Here is a 22,752-nt window from a genome sequence, read left to right as displayed (position 1 = left end):
CTGTGACATTCTTACAGTATAAGTTTAAAGGAGAGGCAGGAGTATGAGAGAATCTTGAAAGAAACTGAACTGTGGAAAATAGGTATGTCTTCTTTCTTTTTGTGTGTCCTCTTCTTTTTACTTTCCCTGGATATTACTACAAAAACAACCTGAAAAACAACCCAATAGGAAAAAAAATGTTTTAGTTTTGCAGGTATTGGCTATTCTGCTACAACTGGTTAAGCTTGCACTACAAACAATGAGGCAGTGTTGAGTAAATAGAGCAGTACCGTGTGTTAGAGTCAACAGAGCCAGTGCTAAAGATCACATTGCTAATGAAAGTCTGTCCTTGAAACAGAGGTAAGTGGGAGTGGGGGAGGTATAGAACACTGTGAGAGACAGCTTGTGCTTAAATCAAGACTTTATGAAATATTGCAGTCATGGCACTAATTAAAACCTAGGGTTTGGAAAGTATGTTCAGCCTTGTCTTTCAGGCTGTAATGACTGCTCTGTGAGTTAGCTGATAGCAAACAGTCCATGAGGACTGTGAGGCACCATTGTAGTTCTGCTTGAAATGTAGGTAAAAGGTTGTCAGAGTATGGATTTTTTGCATTACTACTATTCAGAGTTTCCTTTTACTTAAAGACAGATTCATGAATAATCTATGATAACAAATGTTAAGGTATTCTGCAAGATATGAATTTTTTGCATTACTTAGTTTTTGATAGCTAGTGGCCTCTTTCATACAGGTTGATTTAAAGGCGAAAACTTATTCTATCTCAGTAAGTGTTTCGTTATTTAGCAGCTTCCTGACACATAATATAGTAGTAAAGTAAGTCAGAAACTGAAATTCTTACGTTGCTGGACTGGGGTGCTTTAACTTACACAAGGCTAGCTTCGAGTGCCTTATTTGTGGAGTACTCTGCATATTTCAACACTCTCCTATTAAAACAGATTGTGCGTTTGAAGATAAAAGCTGTGACCTGATTGCTGTGACATTTAGATGGCCTGAACCATGGTCCTGCCTTTTATGCTTAATGTATTACCTGAATTAGATGCTGTAGATACCATAGCGGGAAAGCATGCAAATCATCTGGTGTTGCAAACTTCCATCTAAGAAATAATTAATAAAAAATGGTCATAAAATGCTCAAGGGGCATGACTTGGACAGATCTTTGTCTGGGCAGAACGTTAGATTTTTGCATTCTTTCCTAGGAAGAAATAAAACTTTCAGTTAGCTACTGTTTACTTTGTCACACAACCACACAGGCCCAATTAAAACGACCCAAAGAAAGAAATAATGTGGAAGTTTCAACCTTAAGACAGTTTATCACAGCCCTGAGTCACAATGGTCATTCTTCTATGCTCTACAAACTGTCACTGGACAGAAAAAGCATGACAACTGCTGATCTATTTCTGTATTTCATATTCTACCTGTTGCTGAACCATGCTAAACCTATTTTTATGCAGAAAATTAGCTGTAGGCTACCCTCACCTAAGCTGAAAGTTTCCAGTCCCTCACTGTAATTCTGAAGGAGAATGATTAATTTAAAATACTTTTCTATTTTATGTTGAATAGAAGGATGTGATAAACTTGAGGAGTACCTTCCATTTTTCTCCCTTGAACTCTCATAGTCATTATAAGAGGTATATGTAGGCTGTGTGCCTTCCTGATTTGAGAACTCTGTGTTGACCTGGGCGATGACAACGAGGAGGACAGGGTGGTGTTACTTCCTTGGAACTTCAGCTTCCCAACGAAGTAAAAGATAAAGGTGGATATCTTAAATAGCTTAAAAAATATAATTCTGTATGGTTTTTTTACTACTTCTGTTGAGATCTGTGATGTTTGGAATTTTACGGCAGAAGCCCAAGCATAGGATAACTGAGACCTTAACTCTGTTACCTTTGTTAGCTCATGCCATGGGTGGAAAAGAACTAGTTTTGTTCTATGAGAAAGACAACAATATGAGTTTACATCTCTGCAGACACCCAGTGTAGATGAAACTGTGTTGGAACAGCAGCATAAGCAGCAGGATGTGTCGTACCTGGTTTGCAGTTGTTGGACCTTGATTCAGGAAAGAATACAAAATGACAACAGGATTATTAGGTAGTAAGAAGCAACACAATATACTTGAGGAGAAGACGGTCTACAGTTCAGTGCCACATCTGCATCTCCTAGAGAATAAGGCGAGCGAACCTGCTCTTACACTTGCAAATTTCCAAGTTGGATGGAAGCTCTGACTGGTTTTGGGTAGTATGTACGTATGTGTGTGTCTCTCAGGTACATTTAAGGTGGCCATTGTGACTGATTACTCAGTTATTTAATAGAGTTTATAGTACCTCAAGAGACATAAGGTGGTATGTAACCTGACTGGTCATATTGAGCACAATCATATTGTCTGTGGCATGCTAGAAATTAAAACCATGCTCTTGTCCAGGCTAGTCTTCAGTCACTAAATAATCTCGGGCATTAGTGTTCAGCAGAGCAAAAAATTGCTTTCCTGTTAATAGGAGAAATCAAACTGGCTATATTGGTTTTGAACACTTCTGGTGCGTGGACCTGGGTGGCCTCTGCCATCTTCTGCAAGTTTCCCCTGCAAAGAAATAAAACCAAGGGGCAATTTATTTTTCATGTTTGTGTCTGAATAGTATCTAAATACAGTAAATCTTCCTATTTTGCTACAAGGGGAAAAAAATTTAGGTGCAGTTTGTGGCTGCACTCTGGCTTACACTTTTTTCTTTTTTTCCATAGAGCAATTTCAGTACAAGGTCACCGTGTATCCATTATCAGCCATGTGGAATAGCAGTTAACAGATGAACAAAGGCAAGGGCTTACTATAGGATTCTCTGTTTAAAAAGTTACCTGGCACAATAAAGGGTTATCATACTTGTTAATACAAATGAAATGCAGTCTGTGCACCTCCCAGTAGATTTGACATGCTTTAAATTCCTCCATTGCATGGATAAGGCTGACATTATCACCAGGGTTTGAAGAGTGAAAAAGCAGAAAACTACCCATGGAGAGTATTGCAAATAACCCTCATGGTGCAGGGTCTGAGGCACAAAGTCCAAGTGAAAATATTTCTCAAAGTTGACATGTCATGGTATGTTGTGTGTGTTCAAGCTTTGTATACCAAACCCATGCTTGTTGCTCTCGAGCTTTCTCATGCTGTATTAGAGCCTTTAAGTCTCAAGGGAGACTTCAGGGTTGCTGGATGTCTGTTTTTCAGTGGTGCTCCAATCTTGCTTATGTTTCGGTGGCAGAAAATTCTGTTAATCAAATTTGGCTGCATCTCATCTCTTGATTTCCTCCCCTTCCTCCCACCCCAGACAGCACATCCTTCTCCAAACGCCACCACTACCTCTGCCATGTCTACACTACGGTGGCATTGATGTAACGATCTTTAGTGTAGCTGCAGAGTAGGCAAAACAGAGAGTCCAAAGAGTTCAGAGAATCACATGATAGCTGAGGTTGGAAGGGACCTATGATTGCCATCTAGTCCAACCCCTGAAAGCAGGGTCAGCTGAAGCAGGCTGCCAAGGGCCATGTCCAGTTGCATCTTGAATATCTCCAAGGATGGAGACTCTGCAACACCTCTGGGCAGCCCTGTTTCAGCGTTCAACTGCTGGAGATCTCCTTTCAGGAACTGCAACTATATAATTGGTTTTGGGTGTTCTCTGGCAATAAATTGTAGAGGACTTCCTGTAAAATCAGGCTTTGAGGGAAGACCTGCAATATCTTTGCCTGTTGAAGGAGAACTTGGAGTAGAGAATCTTCAGAGGCACCTTTTTGGAGACTAATTTGTTTTCCATCCTTCTTTTACCTGAGGGAAGACAGATCATTGCTTGTAGCATAGAGCATACGACAAAGAATGACCTACACCAAAGGCCTAAAAGGTAGTATAAAGCTGTAATGTAGTGAATTACAGAAATGTCTAATAAGTAATAATGATTTTTTTTTTAACACAGATAAGACTGGATGTCATACATGGTTATAAACAGTACAGCTTTAGTCAAAGCACGTGTGATGTGTTTTGCAGACTGGTATTATATATGATGTTAATACGGGAAGTATTCGGTCTCTGCTGGGAGAGCTGTTAGAAAAGATTAACATCTCTATTTTCAAATGACAATTCACATATGGCAAAGTGTGAGAGTATGCATGAGAGTGAACTCTGATATCTCTGTATTGAAGAAGTGCTTTATGTGGTTGCTACATAAGTTGTTTCTACAATAAACCGCTGATACTAGTGCAAGTCTGTAGATCTTATAGTATTATTGATTTGTTTTGGTAAATTCTATTCGATAATCTGTCTGATAGACTATCAGCTGTAGTTCTCAAACTTCACTATGCTAATAAATATAACAGATTTCAGGGCTTACAGAAAATTTTGAGATACATAGTGAATTGAAATTTAGAAATAATTTTATAAATTTAGAAAGTCTGAATTGTTAGATGTGCCAACATGAAAGTTCAGCTGATCAGATGAGATTATTAGTATTATACTTTGTGTCACCATATATAATTCTACACGTAAACATACACATGTGTACACAAAGGTACATATATCTGTATCTTAGAGTTGCCTGCCTGTAATGGTTTCTATGCTGCCCACCACCTTTTTTTCTAAGAATTAGTTTCTGGACAAAGTCTCTTAGGTAACATAATTAAAAAAAAAGAGAGATCTAAAATAGATTTCTAGTTTCTGCCTCGCATGGAGTTGTGCGCTGATCAGTGTGGAAGTTTATTCTTGATTTCTTAAAATGAATATGAAAAAAAAAATGTTCTTATTTTCCAGGTTTGAGCAAAAGAGTTGTAAACAGTTGACATGTGCATCACATAAAACTTTTTTTCATCTCAAACAGTGTGTTTTACAGAACAGAGGAGTATATTTTCACTTTCTCTAGGACAGTTACATATTAGCAATAGGAGTTCTTTAAGCTCAAGGGAATATATTGGAATAAATGAGCCTAGGTGAGCCAAAATTTTTCTTTGAAAGTTTTCTTTTAATAATTTCCAAAAGATGTCACTTCTGAATAAGAGGGTTTTTTTTGTGGTTTGGGATTTTTTTGGTGTTTTCATTTTGTTGTTGTTGTTTGTTGTGTTTTTGTTTTGTTTTGGCAAAAGACTGATCTAGAATGCTAAGCCTGTTCAAATTCTTTTGACAAGCTTTATTCCAAATGAAGTATCATCTGTTTGTCTTAGCCTTAATTTTTGGTGGGACCATATGTGATTTGTCCTTCTGCCGAAGTCCAAAGATGGCATAGAATTCAAAATAAGCACTTTGTGATATGCTAATTTGGCAGAAACTTGATCTTGTATGACTGTGTAGTCACCAAATTGTTATCTCTGGGCAATTTAGTAACATGCCTGTTGATACCACTGATTTGAAACCAGGTCCCCACACTGTAAGGACCATCCTTTGTGCAAAGAATATCGATAAAACTAATAATTCATTTTTCTGCTTGGGAATACATGTGTGTCTAGCTTAAGCATGGGCGACAAGCTAAGCTTTCTGGATTTTTGTTATGCATTAGCATAACATTCCAGACCTCGTTAAATTGCAAGGATGCTTTTAATTCTGAAGCTTTGTGAATAACTCTGTGTTTTGGCTGGTGCTGTTAGCAGTGATGGGTCAGTAGGGCTAAAAGAAGCAAAACAGAGAAACTTCGTGCATTGCTAGAGGAAAGGATCCCATTCTGAAGACACCCAAGGAGCTGCTAGAGGTCTGATGAGTACAAAGCAGCAAAATGTTCCATTATTTCTCAGAGGTGTATTAAAGAGAAAATCCCCAAGAGTAGCTGGCTGTTTTAAAAATGGTTCAGTTAACAGCATGGATGCATTCTGCAACTGAATTATCTCGGTATTTCATTACCAAGCCAGGCACGGATACAGCGCAGATGCAGTGGCCTTTCTCAAGGATGAGAGCTATTTTTAGTTAGGGAAATGGGAATATCCAAATAGTCAGAGGTTTATTTTAGTGCTTCACACCTCATAACTATAGAAAGAGCTTAATGAGGAATCTTGTTTCTCTAACATCCCCAGCTTTGTTCAGTTATAGTTAAGGCAACACAAAGCAGGCTGTGGCATTTCAGCCACTTGGGATTCATTTGCAGAAGACGCAGCAGCTTGTGCTGGCTTTCATCCAGCTTTGCTGCTGGCAAAACATGTCTCTTCACTCTCTTTGTACTCTCAGCTACATGACCAAAATCCTGTTTAGCCAGTTTTTCAGACTGGTGCTCAAATTCTGTCCTTCCCTCTCACCACCTTTTCTCTAAGAATTGTTTTAGTTTTCATGGAGGTAAATGTACAGAGCACCTTGTTTGATTCTTCCTCTTCTCTCTGTTTAGGTTTTTAATCTCAGTATTGAGTTATCGAACTTGTTCCTTTAAATTTGGAATGATTCATCAGAGCTCTGCTAGAGAGACTGATCTGGTGGATAAGCAATAAAGGGTGGAGGGTGATGCCAATACAGTGTGGTTATTGCAGTTGAAATGAGGCCTGTTTGCAAGATGAAAACAGTGGTAATTAACATTCTGTATAACTCTGTTGCTATGAAATGAGTAGATTAACAGGGGAGACACAGGGTGTGTGAGCTTGGTGGAGGAAGTCTCAAGGTGGGGCAGCTTTGCATGCTAAAGTGGGGGAGTGCTATGGAGGGCAGCATGAAGTTGAATGACAGGAGGTAAATAGTTGAGAGAGTTTTTATTAGTAGAGTGAAAGAGATGTGGATGGAATTTCTGAAATGACAGTCACGGACAGGTTGTTCAACATGTGAGACAGAAAAATGTAATGTAAATCTGGCACTGGTCTTAACTTGTCCTTAGCTTGCTATGTTTGGGTATATGCCGGTTCAAGCTTATCTTGAGATGCTGCCTGAAATTCATAGTATGAAAAAAGAGGCTGAAGATGGCTTTTCCACAGGAACTCTGAATTGTTTAACTTACATTTCAATGTGGCTTTATAAACACATCTGCACTGGTGGCTTTAACTCCTCCTGATACATATGATGGGCTGTATCTATTGCCTGAAAGACTTAAGGGTCCAGTGTAACCAATAGTAATGAGAGCTGGTCCACAACTATGCTTTTCATACTTACCCTTTCCAGAATTTGGACACGTCTTATCTCATGTAGATGAAAGAAGCCAGTTTCAGGCTAATCTCAAATAGCTGTCATTTCTCTGGGACAGTGTTACGCTTGCTATTTTGCCCCATGCTTTCTTCCTAGATGAATCTTCCCATTCACACTCTGCTACCCCATTCCTCTCCTCAGTTAACCCATGTGATAGCTAAGCTGTTTTGGATAGGAAGGATTGCTTATGTCTCCTGACTATTCTTCCCACACTCCTTTTGCCCTCTTCCAGAGCAGTACAACCCAAAGTTTGAAGAAGGCTGTTTTTAAAATAGAATTTTCTAAATAAGCACTCGGCAAGGCCTGCCAACCTTGGGCATTTTATCCAAGGCACTTTAAGCTGCTAGCCTGTAATAAGAAAAGTAAAGAATTGTTTTGACGTGCTTATTATCCCATTGGAAAGGAGTTTGCAATGTTGCATGTTGTCACTGACATTTAATAAATAGGCAGTCCAAATACTTAGGCTCAGCTAAAAATAAAAACAAATGCTGCCTCTCATGCTGTCTTTAACCCTTAGTATACTTGGAGTATTGGGCTTGTTGGTGTCCTTATGCAATATTTCAGTCTTCTTGATGTCTTCTTACCAGAGGCTTCTGAAAATAGCTGTGTTGTCTATCTATCTTTTCACCTGTACACTCTGGAAAACACCATCTGAAAAAAAAAAAAGGTGAATATTTCAGTGCAGGAGTCTTGATTTTTACCAGCTTGACTTATATCATTTGGCCTGAGCACTTCCTCCCTTGCCCAAGCATTTTTCTCCTTTTATTTTCTAACTTGGTGAAGACTTTTTGAACTACAGTTCTTACATTTTATTTGGAAAGCAGGAGGCTGCATACATTTGCTACTTCCTTCAAATTGTGTGTGTTGGATTTCTTCTTGTATCTGATCAAAATATCTCCCTAATTGCACTCTTTATATGGGCTCTTGTGCATCCTCAGAAGAACAGGATACAAAGTTGAAGGTTCGAAGAGTGTTTTATTACTGTTCATCAGTAAGACTCTGCTTCCTTTTGGCAAGAATCCCTGTACATCTTCTGGAGGCTAATTTCTATCGCCATTTCCAATCCCTTCTTACAAATATTTGCTCTTTGCTGTGCCCAGAAGTTAAAACAGAAAGTAATAAGGTGCTGCATTTAGTAAGAAGGCAATTCTCCTCATGTCTGTTATTGTGGGGAGAATATTTGTTGATGGCCTGTGACTGTGGCAGTCCCCAGAACTGCATTTCTGAAGTGGTCCTTTTGAGTTCTCTGGAATTGTTGTCTTTTTTCTGGTGTTTACACATCAGCTGAGGTATTTTGAGCACACTCAGATCTCAGTTTTCTGACTTTAAATCATCCTTAAACAATGACTTGCTTTATAGCCTCAGGGGTTTTGAGACTTCAGCTTGTGGTAGGAACACAACCTGAAGTAGCAGTCACAAGTAAACTGGCTTTCTGGATCTGCAAGAGTTTGCAATTATTTTTTTTTTTTTGAGGGGAAGGAGTTGTTTTCCTGTGTTTTGGTAGTGTGCCAAGAATTGCATTGTAAAGGCTTTTTTGGGGATGGATACCTCACCCTTCTTAAGTTTCAAGTATCTTCTGTTTGATATTGAGTAATTTCATTTTATAGATATATACATATATACATATATAAAAATGTCTGCAGCTTACAAAAGATGCTGATGTAAGTGCCTATCCTTACCCAGCTCTGCCCCTCTGTTCTCTGTCTTGATATGTAGTAGCCACTACTACAGCATTTCTGAACTCAAAATGGCAGTGGAATGCTGGTTAGCTGTCTAAGCCTAGGAAAGAACCTGAACTGGATTTGAGAAGTTATTTTGAAACAAAGCCCGGGTAATCATGTCTCTGCTCCTACTAAATCATGTTCAATACATGATTTCTCCTTTGTGGAGAGATGCTGCAACATTTGTTTGCACAGTGAATACTGTGTAGACATGGGATCAGATTATTAGGACATCATCTTTCCTGAGCAGACTATGTAAAGCGTCACGTGTGTTGATGATAAAACAAAGCAACCTTCTTTTCCCCCCATACACAGGTTAACAGACAGCATAAAGATATTGTCTGAGTTTCAAGTCAGCTTGTAATTTTCTTTTGGGGGTAGTTGTTTTGGAGTTGTAAGCTCTTGCTGAGAGCAGTGGGTGGCTACTGCATCATGATGTTAATTATTGCTTTGTTCATGATATGATGCTTTCCTGGGAGTTAGTAGTATCAAGAGGGGAACTTAGCTAACTTTCAAGAGGACAACTGTAATTATTCTAACAAGATACTATTTACTGATTTGCTACTTGTAGGTACTATAATGCATTAGTTAACTATTAGGAGCAAGGAATTTAACACAGGTACGGACTAATAAAAGTCTAGAAACTGTTGTATAAAGATAGAAAATACCATTGACCAAGATACAGATGGAGCCCTTTCCTGCTAAGAATTAACCAGTGGGGGTTATCCATCCTACAGGTATGGAATAATTTTATCTAGTGTTTGTAACACTGTACCTCTGCCAAGAACTTTCATTGGCTTGGATCCAACTTGATTATAATTTCTCTTCTGAAGGTGTTAGACCACAATTTCTTGGCTTTTCTTAGCATATAACTTTTGGAATATTAGTAAATCCTGATGGGTAGCCTTTTTATTTTTTAAGTTCTAATTAAAAAAAAAAAAGAAACATTATTAAGGATATAACTGAAGTCAAAGGTGCCATAGGTGAAGAAAGTCTATTGCAAAATCAATATTGTGATTGATCTTTAAAGGATTTTGTCTTTCAAATATTTCATAGCTTTTATTATTAGTTCAGATTTTGAACATTACCATTATAATAACATGACCTTTCATATGAACTCATAATTCTGCCATATTGTCCTAATTGTGCTTTTTACCATACTACCAGTGTTCTTATTTTGTCTTCTGCAAATACATATAGTTTTTGTCCACCTTTATCGGCAGCCCATATCTGTTCTCCATCATGTTTTTTCAAAAGCTGTTAAAAACTGCTGAATTATTTTATCATCTTCAAAAATTGTTTTAATAATGGCAACTGCTTGTTGTATATAATTATCTGTATCAGTCAGTACGATGAAATTTATCACTTTATTTTTTCAGTTTAGTCAGCTGGTATCCAGTGATTTGAAAGTACTTGGAAGGAGCGCTTACACACTTTGCAGTGATGGCCAGTTACTCATTCGACAAGTCCTCCACCCAGAAACATCTAAGAAGGTATGAGATCAGAACTGATGCAGTAGTACTGTGTTTTAAGGACATCAAAGAAAACAGCTTATGTGAGTTTATGATGAGCAATGCAATTCAACCTTGGGAACTACGGTGTTCTAAGATTATTTGAGACAATCCTCTCCTTGTCTCTACCCTGTTGTAGCAGAGAAGTAGTTCTTGGCACTTGCTCTTGGACGTCCGCTACAGTACTTGAGGACACTCAGGTGAGCATAGTGAAGAAGAAAATTAGGAAAGACAGGACAGAGACAGGAACCATATAAGTACTTTGAATTCTGTGTCTTAAGAAATGGAAGCAAAGGTACAGGTCTAACCTCAGCAGAGGTGTTTGAAACTGTTGCTTTGTTTAGGCTTGAGTTAAACCAGAGGTTCTGTGTGGAGCCACAGGTTTCTACCAAGACCTGAAATTGGTAGGAGCTATGTGTCAATGTCCTGTAGAGAGTAAACACACAGGCAGTGACTTGCCCTGGAGAATGGCAGTGGTTCCCCATCCACATTTATTCAGCGGGAAGTAGTGCTACAGCTGATTTGCTACTCCCATGCAAAGCAGCAGTAGTTTCCACTCCAAGTTCCTGCAAGTGCTTAGCGCAGGCTGCCTTGCACAGGGAGAAGAACCTTGTCTTTGTGCAGGGTGGTAGCTCTTGAGGTAGCCTGCTTGGCAGGGTCTGCAGGAGCCAGCCCCACAGAAATGGGAGTGGCTGACATGGAAGGAGTTGACTGATCAGTTGTGTTTTTTTTTCCTTTATGTAAGAGTATTGGCTCATGCCAAGTTTCTACAAATATTCATTTGGCATTTGTGTTATTTTAAAACATAACACTGACTTTTTATGAAAAGTGCATGTTTATGTAAGGATGAAGGAAACAGGAATGATATTCAAACATGATAGTACACATTTTTTTTAATTTCACACCATCCTGCAATACAGATTGTGGGTAATTCTTTGTACTTCCCTCTTGAAACAAATGGACTAAACCAAAACAAACATGTAATGTTGTGGAAAGAAGTAATTGTCTGTACTAGATCACATGCATTCCTTGATCAAGTGTTGAGTCTCTTAATACTGCATTTCTTTCTCTTTTTTTCTTTTTTTCCTTCTTCATTACTTTTTCATTTGTGAAAGTTTATTCTCCCTGCACGTTAAATATTAGTAAGCCTCAGACCCTAGCTCTTAGTATTCCTACCATTCTAAGAAGCATTACTTTATGACTTTTCTTAATTCCTTATTTACGAAGGTGGGTGCTGCTTGGTTAGACCAAAGTCAAACTTATATGTAGTAAGAATTGGAGAGTGCGAGAGAAAAAATAGTGAATTGGACCAGAATTAATTCTTTTATTCCCTGAAAAAAATAAGGTAACATCTGAGTAAAGGGCTACTTAAATGTTTGTTTAATAATGTTATATAATCTAAATTCTTATCCAATACACAACAGTAATGAATAAACTTCTTTAGGTTGCTGGAAGATATTTTGTACAATGTAACAATATTTATTTAAACTTTGTTATAATTTTTTGGTACAATATTGCTTTTCAGTGTAGCCACAAAAGAGAAAATACAGTGTCCTAAATGGGAGTATTTATAAACCAGCAAAAACTAGATTTTTTTTTTTTCTTCTTTTTTTCTTCCCTCCTTCCCCTAGCTTTCTTGTCTAGCTGTTTTGCACAGGTGTGCCTCTCACAAGCTGCTTGAGTTTGCTCACCTAGAGATCTAATTCCGTAAGGCTGTGGAATCTGAACTGTGTTACAAAGGAACTAAACTCGTCTATCATAGACAAGCTGATGACATGCAACTATGATTTTTGAGACTGCCTCATTCAGTTCAAAATATTAATTGGAATTTAAAGGAATGGTGTGTACAAAACAAACTTTTTGCCTTCCTTGTAGAACTTCCTGCTGTCAGACTGCTTCTATTCCTTTTATGATCTGCGCAAAGAATTTCATGCTTGCTACCCTAGTTCAGCCGCCGTGAAAGATCAGACTATCAAGACCATGGCAGAATGTATCCTTTTGCTGCAACTTTTACATCAGAATTAATTATGCTTTTTTAGGTTTTATCTCTGTGAGCATTACAGGTTTTAGTCTTCTAAACTAAGATGTGGGTTTTAAAAACTCACAGGTAAAATGGAAGGAAGTGTGTGCTGGGAGGTGGCTCTGCTTGTAAAATTTTTTGTCTAACAATGAGTTCTAAGCCATATTTAGTAAATCCACTGAAGAAAAACATCACTTGCATTGATACTTGATCTTAAAGGAAAGGCTTAGCTGTCAGTGAGCATTTTCAGCACCAGTTGGCCTGCAAGCTTCTACTGTTTGCAGATAGTAATCTTGTATGACCCTGACTGAACTGAGTTTAAAAAAAAGAATAAAGAAAGAAGAAAGCCAAAACAAAACCCCAACGCCCTACATCCACATTCTAGGAGTATTGTTGTGGCCCAGCTGAATGTGGTTAAACTTCAGTTATGTTTGAAGTGATAGCAACCTATTCAGCTTTTTTCTTTCTTTCTTTTTTTTAAGCTCTTAACTCTGAAATGATGTAAGCTATCAACAGTTTTCAGACTGTTGACCGTTAAAGTGAATATTAACCAGTTTATGAGCAGCATAACAAATGTCTAATGGTCATGTGTCCCCGCTAAGACAAGTAAATTTGATTACCAGTCCTGTGTTAATATCAAGAAAGCCTTATGACTTGTTTACAAATGATTGTGCAAGTCTGTTATTTTCTATAATCACCTGTTTAGATCTAGGCTTAGGGACAGATGAAACAGAGGAGGACTTTGGCGTGTGGCAAGTGAAAACCATGGTGGCTATCATTTTCAGCATGCTGTCTGAAAGTTGCAGTAAGTGACCTGTTTAAACAGAATGCTGAAATATTTTTCTGTAAGAATTGGCAGTGGTACTGTCATTCTTAAGTAGTCTCTCACCCTGGTTATATTTAAACTTACTGTTTTGTTGCAGATCACATATTTACTGAGCCTGAAACTGTGAAATACAAGTATGAAACAGGTCCTTGGTAAGTGCCCTTGTCATGGTTGTTTACAACCAAAGATGAGTCTTGTCTCCAGTAAGGAAAGCTTGTGAATATTTCCCCGTGGTCACTGTGAAAGTAGGTTGGTTCCTGAGAACAGTGACAGCGTATTCAGTAGTCTAGTGTAGACAGGCTATAGCTATGTTGAATGCTGCACTTTAGTCCATCTCTCTAAAGTCACTGCAAGTTAAACGCTGTTTGTTCTCTAGCTTCTGTTTTGCATGGCAGCAGGGCTGACTTATCTTACCCAGTGGTGAAGAAATATTTGTGAACTTTCCCTAAGTCAACAGGGGGAATTACTAGTGCACCCTATATGCAGCTGAACTACCTGGTGCTTCTGAAGAGTGGTCTAATATGCTGTATTACATATTGTATTTAGGGAGAGAAGAAACAGAATGATTCTTTGTTTTCAAATACATTGCAGTAACTGGAGAATGAACTGTCTTAAGCATAAGTAATATGAATTTGTATTTAGGACTGCCTTGTAACAATCTGTGTTGGATTGTTAGATCTTTCAAATAAAATTAATCCAGTTCCTTATTACTTCACTTTGAGACAGTCTTCCTATGTTTTTTTTTTTTTTTTAAGGAACTGCATTGTGGTGACAACATAATGCATCTTAGGCATTGTGTATATAAAAGGATTATCCCAGTTATTTTTCCTTTCTTTAATGAAATGAGTTACAGAATTAGAAGACTCTCAACAGCAAATACACTCCGAATTTACAAGTTAAATTAGTTGCAAACTGAAATTTGGTAAGATAATGGAAAACCTAGATTAAAGCTTACTTTGGCTTCTTTTGTTTTGTTGGTGTGTTTGTTATTTTTTGTTTGTTTGTTTTAATGTGCAGTAGTAAATCTGAAACAGTGGACAGTGAGACAGTAATACGTGCCAGAGGCTTGCCATGGCAGTCTTCAGACCAAGATATTGCTCGATTTTTCAAAGGACTCAACATTGCCAAGTAAGATAATAAGGTTTTTGTCTTGCTTCATCACCATCTTTAATAGCAGGTTATTTTAATATTTGTTTAACACACATCTCCTGCATCCCCCCAGTCGAGTCCTCTCTTCTACTGCCTTTTCCGATCCAGGCCCCTTCCCACCCCATGGTCATGATAACTGAAGAGGTTTACCAGCGTTATGTGTGCAAGAGTTTTGAAGTGTGGGAAGAAGAAAAGAGACTTATCAGTGGAAAACCAACAGGCATTCATTTACTGCTAGTACCTAAAGGGAGAAAGTCCTACTGCGTTAATCAAGGCTGAGTCCAAGATAGGCTAGAAGCTTTATTTTGTGCTAGCTCTCCAGTATTCTGCTATACTTCCCAAACAGGCCAGGTTCAGAAACCTCCAAGTGCTGTTTAGAAGAAATTTTCCTATGACCGATGTGTGTACACCTCTGAGTACATATGTGTGTATTTATAGAGAGAGGGACTTTAATGTATCACGCCTGTCACTTAGTATATATTCCAGATTCTCAACATTGAGAAAATAGGTTTGAGTTTGTTGTTTGTTTTCTTCCTTTTATTTAGAGATATGAGGAAATTCAAATCTGCATCTCTGAAATGATAGGAAGGGCTTGCAATTTTACATCTGCATAGAAGTTGAGGAAGTGGTGAACAGCATGAGATCCAGGATCTCGCTGAAGTGGATTCCGCAGTATAATTGTGTTACATGAAAAATGAAATAAATTGTGGATAGTAGCTATTTCTCTTTCAGGCTGGAAATTCTATGTTAGTCTGATTTCCTTACTATTCTTACACAATTGTTTATTAAATGTATTAAAGATTCAAACTAAGTTTGCTTTTGTTGGTTTTACCTTCCAGAGGTGGTGTGGCTCTTTGTCTGAATGCTCAAGGAAGAAGAAATGGGGAGGCATTAGTCCGGTTTGTCAATTCTGAACAGAGAGATCTCGCACTGGAAAGACATAAGCATCACATGGGTAGCAGATACATTGAGGTAAAAAGTAGTGACTCGAAACAAATCTTTGGAGAGCAACCTGAGTATTATAGACTATAGTTTTAAATGAGAACAAACTGTACTTCTGTTTTGCTCAAAGTACCACAACACAACTCTCTCACATGTGGGAGAGTGCCTGTGTTTGAGGTGAATATTGTAATTTTTGTGTCGCACTTTTTTTTCTTTTTCTCTTTAAGGTTTACAAAGCAACTGGTGAAGAATTCTTAAAAATTGCAGGAGGTAAGTGATGCTGGAGTTCAGTGTAATCACTGAAGTTCATAGGAGTGTTCTAGTTCTGTGGGTTTTGGTTGTTTTCAGTGGGGTGGGGTGTTGTTGTGTGTGGTTTTTTTTTTTTGGTTGTTGTTGTTTGTTTTGTTGTTGTGTTTTTGGTTCATTTCCACCCCCCCACCCCCCACCCCCTTGGCTGAGGACACAAATGGATAATAAAGTAGCTTTTCCTGTTTTGCCTTCTAAGAATACTTGACCCTGTCAAGTTCTGGTTTCATGTGGTTGAATTTGAGCTGTGAGCATTTGGGCTGTGATGTTCACAGACAGGTCTTGCTGTTTAGGAGGAAGACGAGCCTTTGCAGTGGAAGCATACACGTACCTTGTATAAGTTCACAGTAATCTTGTCTTTGTTCCAATTTCATTAAATATAAAACCCTTTCAGGGCAAGGGATTTCCACTTCAAAATAGATTACTGGGAGTTAGTAGTGTCTCAGGTCTTCTGTGGGTTTGTTGTTAGCTACTTACCTCCTGTGTTGCTCCTTAATGCTTTGCCACTTCTGCGTCCTATGGAATTGTCTGACCAGCATGACCGTATGTTGTTGGCTGACTGTATGTTATCATCTTTTCACTAGGCACCTCAAATGAAGTGGCCCAGTTCTTATCTAAGGAGAATCAAGTTATCATCCGGATGAGAGGCCTTCCATTCACTGCTACTCAAGAGGATGTCTTGGGGTTCCTGGGGCCAGAGTGCCCAGTCACAGGAGGGAAAGAGGGACTTCTTTTTGTCAAGTACCCAGATGGCAGGCCCACAGGAGATGCATTTGTGTTATTTTCCTGTGAAGAATATGCACAGCATGCACTTAAAAAGCACAAAGAAATACTTGGAAAACGTTACATTGAACTCTTCAGGAGCACAGCAGCAGAAGTCCAACAGGTTGTAACTATGGGCTGTGAGACGCAAAACTTAACAGTTAAAACATTTCTTCTAACAATTACATATAAATATGTTGTAGACAACCATGAAAGTCTTATGTTAAAGATGTCAAGTTCTAGAAAGGGCAATATGTGATTCCTGGTACGTGTGGAAAATTGCGCAGCATTGTTTTTTGGTTTTTACTGCCACTGTTTGGCTTTGGGTGTTTTGTTTTTTGACATCCCTCAGAATGTGAAGTAAAAATCATTGGATAATTTTATTCGACTGAAAAGTTAGATGAAATCACAAGCATAATTTTTTAAACACATACTAGACTGCTAGCATTGTAGTAATGCTTCTTGAAGATCTGCAGTATTGACTTTAAATTCTGGTCTCCATGTTCAGAATTCCTAACACTGAATCCAAATCTGGATGCATTAACACAGCTTATCCTACAACTGCTTTGCTGGATATTAAGAATTACCAGGATGTATCAATTTTTGTTGAAATGAAGTGAAATATAGTATTTTAGGAAAACAAATATTTCACTTTCCCCTCATCCTTCACCAGTTCCTATTATCACCTTCTTAAACTGGTAAAACCATTTTATTTTGGCACCTCAAAACTCAAGTAACTCAAGCCTGTGAAAAAGATCAGATTTTTCTGTAATGAAAAACGTTGCGTTTTTCTGCCTGACACAAAATATTTCAAGACTGATAATGCCAAAAGGGACCATTATAAGATTTGATCTGGTCTTTGCATAATGACTGGCTATAAAAACTTAATACGGTTACTGTTTCAACCTCTGTGACATGAGAATTCTTTTCTATAGAAGTGATGGGGCAGGGGAGAGAATATCCACACTTTTAGATCTGCCATTTACCCTTAGTACTGTGATACGGAGTTTAGAACAGACCAAGAATCTGATGTGTTGTGAAGACTAAGTGAAATGGCTTGGTGAGATTCCCTCCCCCACTTCCTCCTCAGTTCTGCTCCTCAGAGAGAATGAAGCTAAGTCTTCTAAGGAACAAAACCACTCTGGCACAGTGACCAAGTCTTTGCTCTCATTTCTGTTAGGGAGACCTGGATAAAAGTTGTATAACTTACATTCTATCAATACATCGCTACTTTTTCCTCTACAACAGCTGACTAGGGTGTCACCCTAATTTTTATTTTTTTTGCTACTTGAGCAAGAGATTATTTTTTTTAGGGAATTACAGGCTCCTTGTTTGAGTAATTAAAAGAGGTAAAGCCAGCTTTCATCTACTTAGTGTTAAAACAAAGTAATTGCAATATTCTATATGCAACTGAGGGAGAAGGCTTCTGACCTGAACGGTACTACAAGTAGATCACTGAAAAAGGGCTTCTGTTGAGACAAACTCCCTAGGCTGAATCATTATTGACAAAACTAAAGCTTTGTAATCTCTTCTTTTGGTACCTCTTTCAGTGAAACGTGTTTCTTTATTTCTGATAACCAGATGATGTGTAAATCTCTACCAATGTGCTTTTTTTTGCCAACAGGTACTTAATCGATATATGTCAACACCTCTTATTCCCACTCTCCCAACCCCCATCATTCCTGTCATACCCCCACCATACACCATTGCCACGGGTAGCATACGTGACTGTGTCCGGCTCAGAGGTCTTCCTTACACTGCTGGCATTGATGATATCCTGGAATTTATGGGAGATGCCACAGGTGATATCAAGCCCCATGGAGTTCACATGGTCCTTAATCAACAGGTAACAGGGAGGACTAACTTTCTAGTTATTGAACAGGGTTAGAAGTCAGGGTAGTTTACCTGTTCTTGGCTGTGCTTTAGGTCTTCTATAACCTTCAGAAAAGGCTGTGCTCTGTGCCTGTCTTTTTGTTCCTTCCTTCTCCTCATTTCACCTCGCCTTTTGCATACACACTTGCTTTTCATTTTATATATGTATACATAAGACTGGGGAGGATGAAGCTTGTTCTTGTAATGATAGCTTTATCCTGGAGGCTGTCTTCAGTAGTCCCTTGCGTTTCAGGCAAGTGCTGGAAATACACAAGACAGAAATGTCTCATGTTAGATGGCATAGCTCCTCTGTCAGCTTCAGGGTTTCTGCTCAATGGTAACTGTGTTGTTTGAGTGGTATTTGTGGAAAAAATAGGTTTTTCCTAACTTCTGACCTGATTAGAGTCTTCTTGGGCTTTAAAGGAAGTTAATAATTAAAAAATTGTGTTTTGGATGTATTTTAATGACATAATTATAGGGATTTTTTTCCTTGTTGCCTTGTGTTAAAAATAAACTGTTAGCCACAGAAACATTGAGATATTACACAAAACAAATGAGAGAGATCTATTACATTCATTCTGCTTTTTTATTAAGAAAGTTTTAAATATTTTATACATACAGCAATGTCTGTCAGATTGCAGAAAGTCAGACCTGGAAATCAATTTCTAGTGTAGCTTATGGTCTTCAAAAATTCCAGACATGCTTTAGTACTATTGTACTATTACCTAAAAAGTAGTTACAAGGAAGACAAAGCTAGACTCTTCCTAGAGTTTCACAGCAAAAGAAGACGACACAAGGTTAATAAACTGATCAAGAAAACTTTCGGTTGGGTGAAGCAGGGTGGAGGTAGGAAGAAAAATTACAATGAGAAATTAGTTAAGCACTCAAACAGGTTCCTAGATTTGCTGTGGAATTGCCACCCCTGGAGATGCTCAGAATTCAATTGGAAAAGGCCATGAATGGTATGATGTGACTTGAAAGCTAGCCTTGCTTTGAACAGGGTTTGGATTAGAGGCCTCCAGACTTTGTTACCATGCTAAATTATTCTCTATTTCTTTCTGCAGAACATGGTAGTAGTGTTATGTACCCAGCACCAAGTTAACACGAGTCTTATCTTTCTGCTCCTAAATAAAATTGTCATTAGTCATTGGTGCCAGATCAGAAAAAACAGCACAGACTTTCAGTAGACATTTGATCTTAGTTCTTTCTGCATTTTTTGTGCTCTGGGTGTTTTAATAACAGATCGACTTATGATTATTTCCCCCCTCCTCCAGGGACGACCGTCAGGTGATGCTTTTATCCAAATGAAATCTGCTGACAAAGCCTTTATGGTGGCTCAAAAATGTCACAAAAAAATGATGAAGGACCGTTATGTGGAAGTATTCCAATGTTCAGGAGAGGAGATGAACTTTGTTTTAATGGGTGGCACTTTAAATCGTAGTGGCTTATCCCCACCGCCATGTAAGTTACCATGTAAGTCTGCAATTCTTCTGCTCTCTGCTGCTAAAGGCTGATAAGTGGTAGGTGCTGAAGCTTTGTGGCCTTTCACCTTTTGACTTGGGTTTTGCCATGATCAATAATCATCCATCTGTATACATGCTGAGATTGGAATTGTTCCCTTTGGGCAATAATGGGACTGATCAGAGGCCTATTTATTGTATTTTCAGTGGTGAGTAGAGGGCAGCAAGGCCTTGCCAGTGAAATTGTTGCACACTTTGCTTTTTATGGGTGTACTGTTCTTCTGAGCTCTGCAGTAGACTTGCCTGTAGTGAGACCTACTTGGAATTAGAGGGATTTTTAAAAAGGGGAGAAATTCTGTACTCTAGCTGGCAATGAGTGCTCTTGCTATCTTGCCTTGGAGCATTGAGAAGGTACTCTTTGGGCTTATTTTTGAAGGAAAACACCTATAGGGATTATATGCTAACAGGCCATAGAGTGGTGAAGTTGGATGGATTTTCATATTTTTATTTTATTTAAGATTACAGTGACCCTTACTGTGGAACTATAATGGAACTTTATTGTACCATTCTAATCAGTTTCAGTACCAATCACTAAGCAGATACTGATGCATATTTGCAAAATAGTAAAAAGCTCCCAAATATAGTATTTAAAAACAATTAGACTGTACACTAAGCCAAGCTTTATGTTCCTTTGCAAATCAGATATTTGTGCATCAAAATGCATCAGACTAGTGCTCTAGTGAGGTTTTCTTTTTTCCCATTTGCTATATCCTAAAAATACTTTTTGAAGTTGCAGGAGGCTTATACATGAAGATTCATGGTCAGCAGTTGTGGATGCCCATGTCTAGCTAATACTATGGTGCTTTTGTCCCACAGAGTACGACTTCTGTTAGAAAGGACAGAGGGTGTGTTGGTGTGCACGCCTGCTTTCTCTATGCACATGGCTTTATGCTTTCTTTGAATAACTCGGTAGTTCCCTACTTTCCATTTGCGTATGGACAAGGCTGCTCATCTCTAGGACTTCTTAACATTTAGGAATTGCTCATTTTAAATCCTCCAGTTGTCATTCATGGTGATGTAGCAGGGGTCTCCAGGGGAGAGGCTAGAGAGCAGTCTTCGCTCAAGTGTTCATTAATCATGACCAGATGGTATTAATCACATTGGGATGAATAATTCCTTTCTTATAATAGAAATCTCCATTCTGATTAGGTTTTGTTGCTGTGTCTTCATTTGTTTTTAGGTCTTTCTCCACCAGCTTATGCTGCTTTCCAAACGGCAGCTGTGATCCCAGCAGAGGCAGCGCTTTACCAGCCACAAGCCCTCTTGCCAGCCACCAGGACTCCCCAGGCCTCAGCAGCTGCTCCTCCAACTGTTACCTACTACCCAGCTCAGGCTGCTCAGCTTTATATGAATTACACAGCTTACTATCCCAGGTAACAGCTAGACTTAGCTGCTGCTTGTGACATTTCATCTCAGTGGAGTAGGCAACTGGGTGATCACCTGTGCATAGCTCTTAAATTTGTGCTTCTGGTGTAGATAATCCTGGGAAATTGATGTTCATCAGGAGAAGCACTAGCCATTTTAAATGGTTTTCTGTGGCCTTGTGGTGAAGTTCAGCTTTTCTGTAGGTTCTGTTTGAATTTCATGGTAATGTTGGTCTAATATGTAACTGTTTTTGGCACTGGGACAATGTCATCAAGGTGGTTCTATTTCTTGGCCAAATGAGAAGCTGTGTCAATACATGCCTTTACTCCCATCCCTTAGTTTGTTCTTATGATACTGTTATGATACTGTTTCCATACTGAAAGACTCATCATAGGTGTGTACTAGGTTTGATTTCTTGCATCAGTAAGACCAAAGAACACTTTACATGTGTAAGAAAAGCAGATCTCCACCTTTTCCCTTCCCAAAGAAGGCATCAACATGGCTCACTGAAGTCTGGTACTTGCGTCCATGGGGGAAATAGCTTATTCACTGATAGTTACTAGGCTTTTGATACTTACCAGCCTGATTATGCAGCAAACTGCAAAATGGGCCCTGACCAGAGATGCTACTCTACTCACTGTTCTGTGGCTCAGACATACCAGATTTGGGCCCTTGCCTGCTTTTCATACTATGGATCTCCCTGCTGCTTTTTTCTTTATGGTTTTATTAACAATCTTAGAACAAGTCATCTGCAGCTACTATTTTTCTTCTCCTCTGTGAAAATAACAAGTGCCACTCTTTGACTAAAAATGTTAGCTATTTTCCTTTCCCTCCTCTAAAAATAAATTATCAGATGCTGAAGAGAAATGAAGAAAGACCACAAAGCAGTCCACAGCAGGGCTGCTTGTTTTTCTGTGGTTTTTGGGCTTATTCTTAAATTTAAATTTTCACTTTCATCTTTGCTTATTCTGAGTACTAAAACCAGTTATTGGCTTTCATAACAATTTTGCCCCTCTTTCTCTTCCAGTCCTCCAGTATCCCCTACTACGGTGGGGTATATTGCAGCTCCTCCAGGAGCTGTAGCTGCTGCTGCCACTGCCACCCACACTCCAATTCTGCCCCAGCCTGGAGCATTAGTCCGTATGCAGGGCTTGCCATATAACACCGGAATGAAGGAGATACTCAGTTTCTTCCAGGGGTACCAGGTTAGTATGCAGTCCCTCTCCTTGATGTGGTATTTGAACCTCCGAGTAATGATCAGTGGGGATCAAACTGAGCAAGTGAGTGCTTTTGAAAATTGCCAAACAAGTGTGCAAGCTCAATGTTGTATATTTAACTGGCAGACTGAAGTGTAATATACAGTTTGGCTTATTTCTTATATAATAAACATGTCCTATTTTGAAAGCAGAGATTTAGTGTCTAGGCTTAGGGTTTGAGTTTGGGGAGGGAGAAAGCGTAGAGGTCCAGTGTGAGTGGGGCTGCAGAGGGGCTGCCAGGAGGAGAGGGTTGTTAAAAGCTTCAGTCCTGGTCACTTTTTGGTGGAAGCCCTAGTGTAAGGTCAGTCTTTGACCTTCAAGACTGAAGTGTTAAAATCTGCTGAGAGCAAATTTCTAGTACAGAAAGCTGTGACCTATGTGTGGTGAATT

General features: G+C 38.8%; 1 protein-coding gene across 9 annotated transcripts in view; it reads left to right on the top strand.

Annotated features, from left to right (window-relative positions):
- ESRP2 (epithelial splicing regulatory protein 2) overlaps positions 1 to 22,752 on the top strand; it is a 48,937-nt gene that overhangs the window by 13,150 nt on the left and 13,035 nt on the right. For 5 of the 9 annotated variants that reach the window (XM_075101665.1, XM_075101666.1, XM_075101664.1 and 2 more), the window contains 12 exons: positions 10,213 to 10,326; positions 12,220 to 12,334; positions 13,071 to 13,169; positions 13,288 to 13,342; positions 14,208 to 14,318; positions 15,179 to 15,311; positions 15,509 to 15,551; positions 16,172 to 16,473; positions 17,974 to 18,195; positions 19,496 to 19,694; positions 20,922 to 21,114; positions 22,134 to 22,311. In XM_075101665.1, coding sequence (XP_074957766.1) covers positions 10,213 to 10,326; positions 12,220 to 12,334; positions 13,071 to 13,169; positions 13,288 to 13,342; positions 14,208 to 14,318; positions 15,179 to 15,311; positions 15,509 to 15,551; positions 16,172 to 16,473; positions 17,974 to 18,195; positions 19,496 to 19,694; positions 20,922 to 21,114; positions 22,134 to 22,311 — 1,764 coding nt within the window. The remainder of the gene's footprint in view (positions 1 to 10,212; positions 10,327 to 12,219; positions 12,335 to 13,070; positions 13,170 to 13,287; positions 13,343 to 14,207; positions 14,319 to 15,178; positions 15,312 to 15,508; positions 15,552 to 16,171; positions 16,474 to 17,973; positions 18,196 to 19,495; positions 19,695 to 20,921; positions 21,115 to 22,133; positions 22,312 to 22,752) is intronic. The other 4 variants (XM_075101671.1, XM_075101670.1, XM_075101668.1 and 1 more) reach the window with 2 other exon arrangements.

This window comes from Phalacrocorax aristotelis, chromosome 8 (genome assembly GCF_949628215.1).
Source record: "Phalacrocorax aristotelis chromosome 8, bGulAri2.1, whole genome shotgun sequence".
NCBI classification, from domain to species: Eukaryota; Metazoa; Chordata; class Aves; order Suliformes; family Phalacrocoracidae; genus Phalacrocorax; species Phalacrocorax aristotelis.
This window is presented reverse-complemented; position numbering and strand designations above follow the sequence as displayed.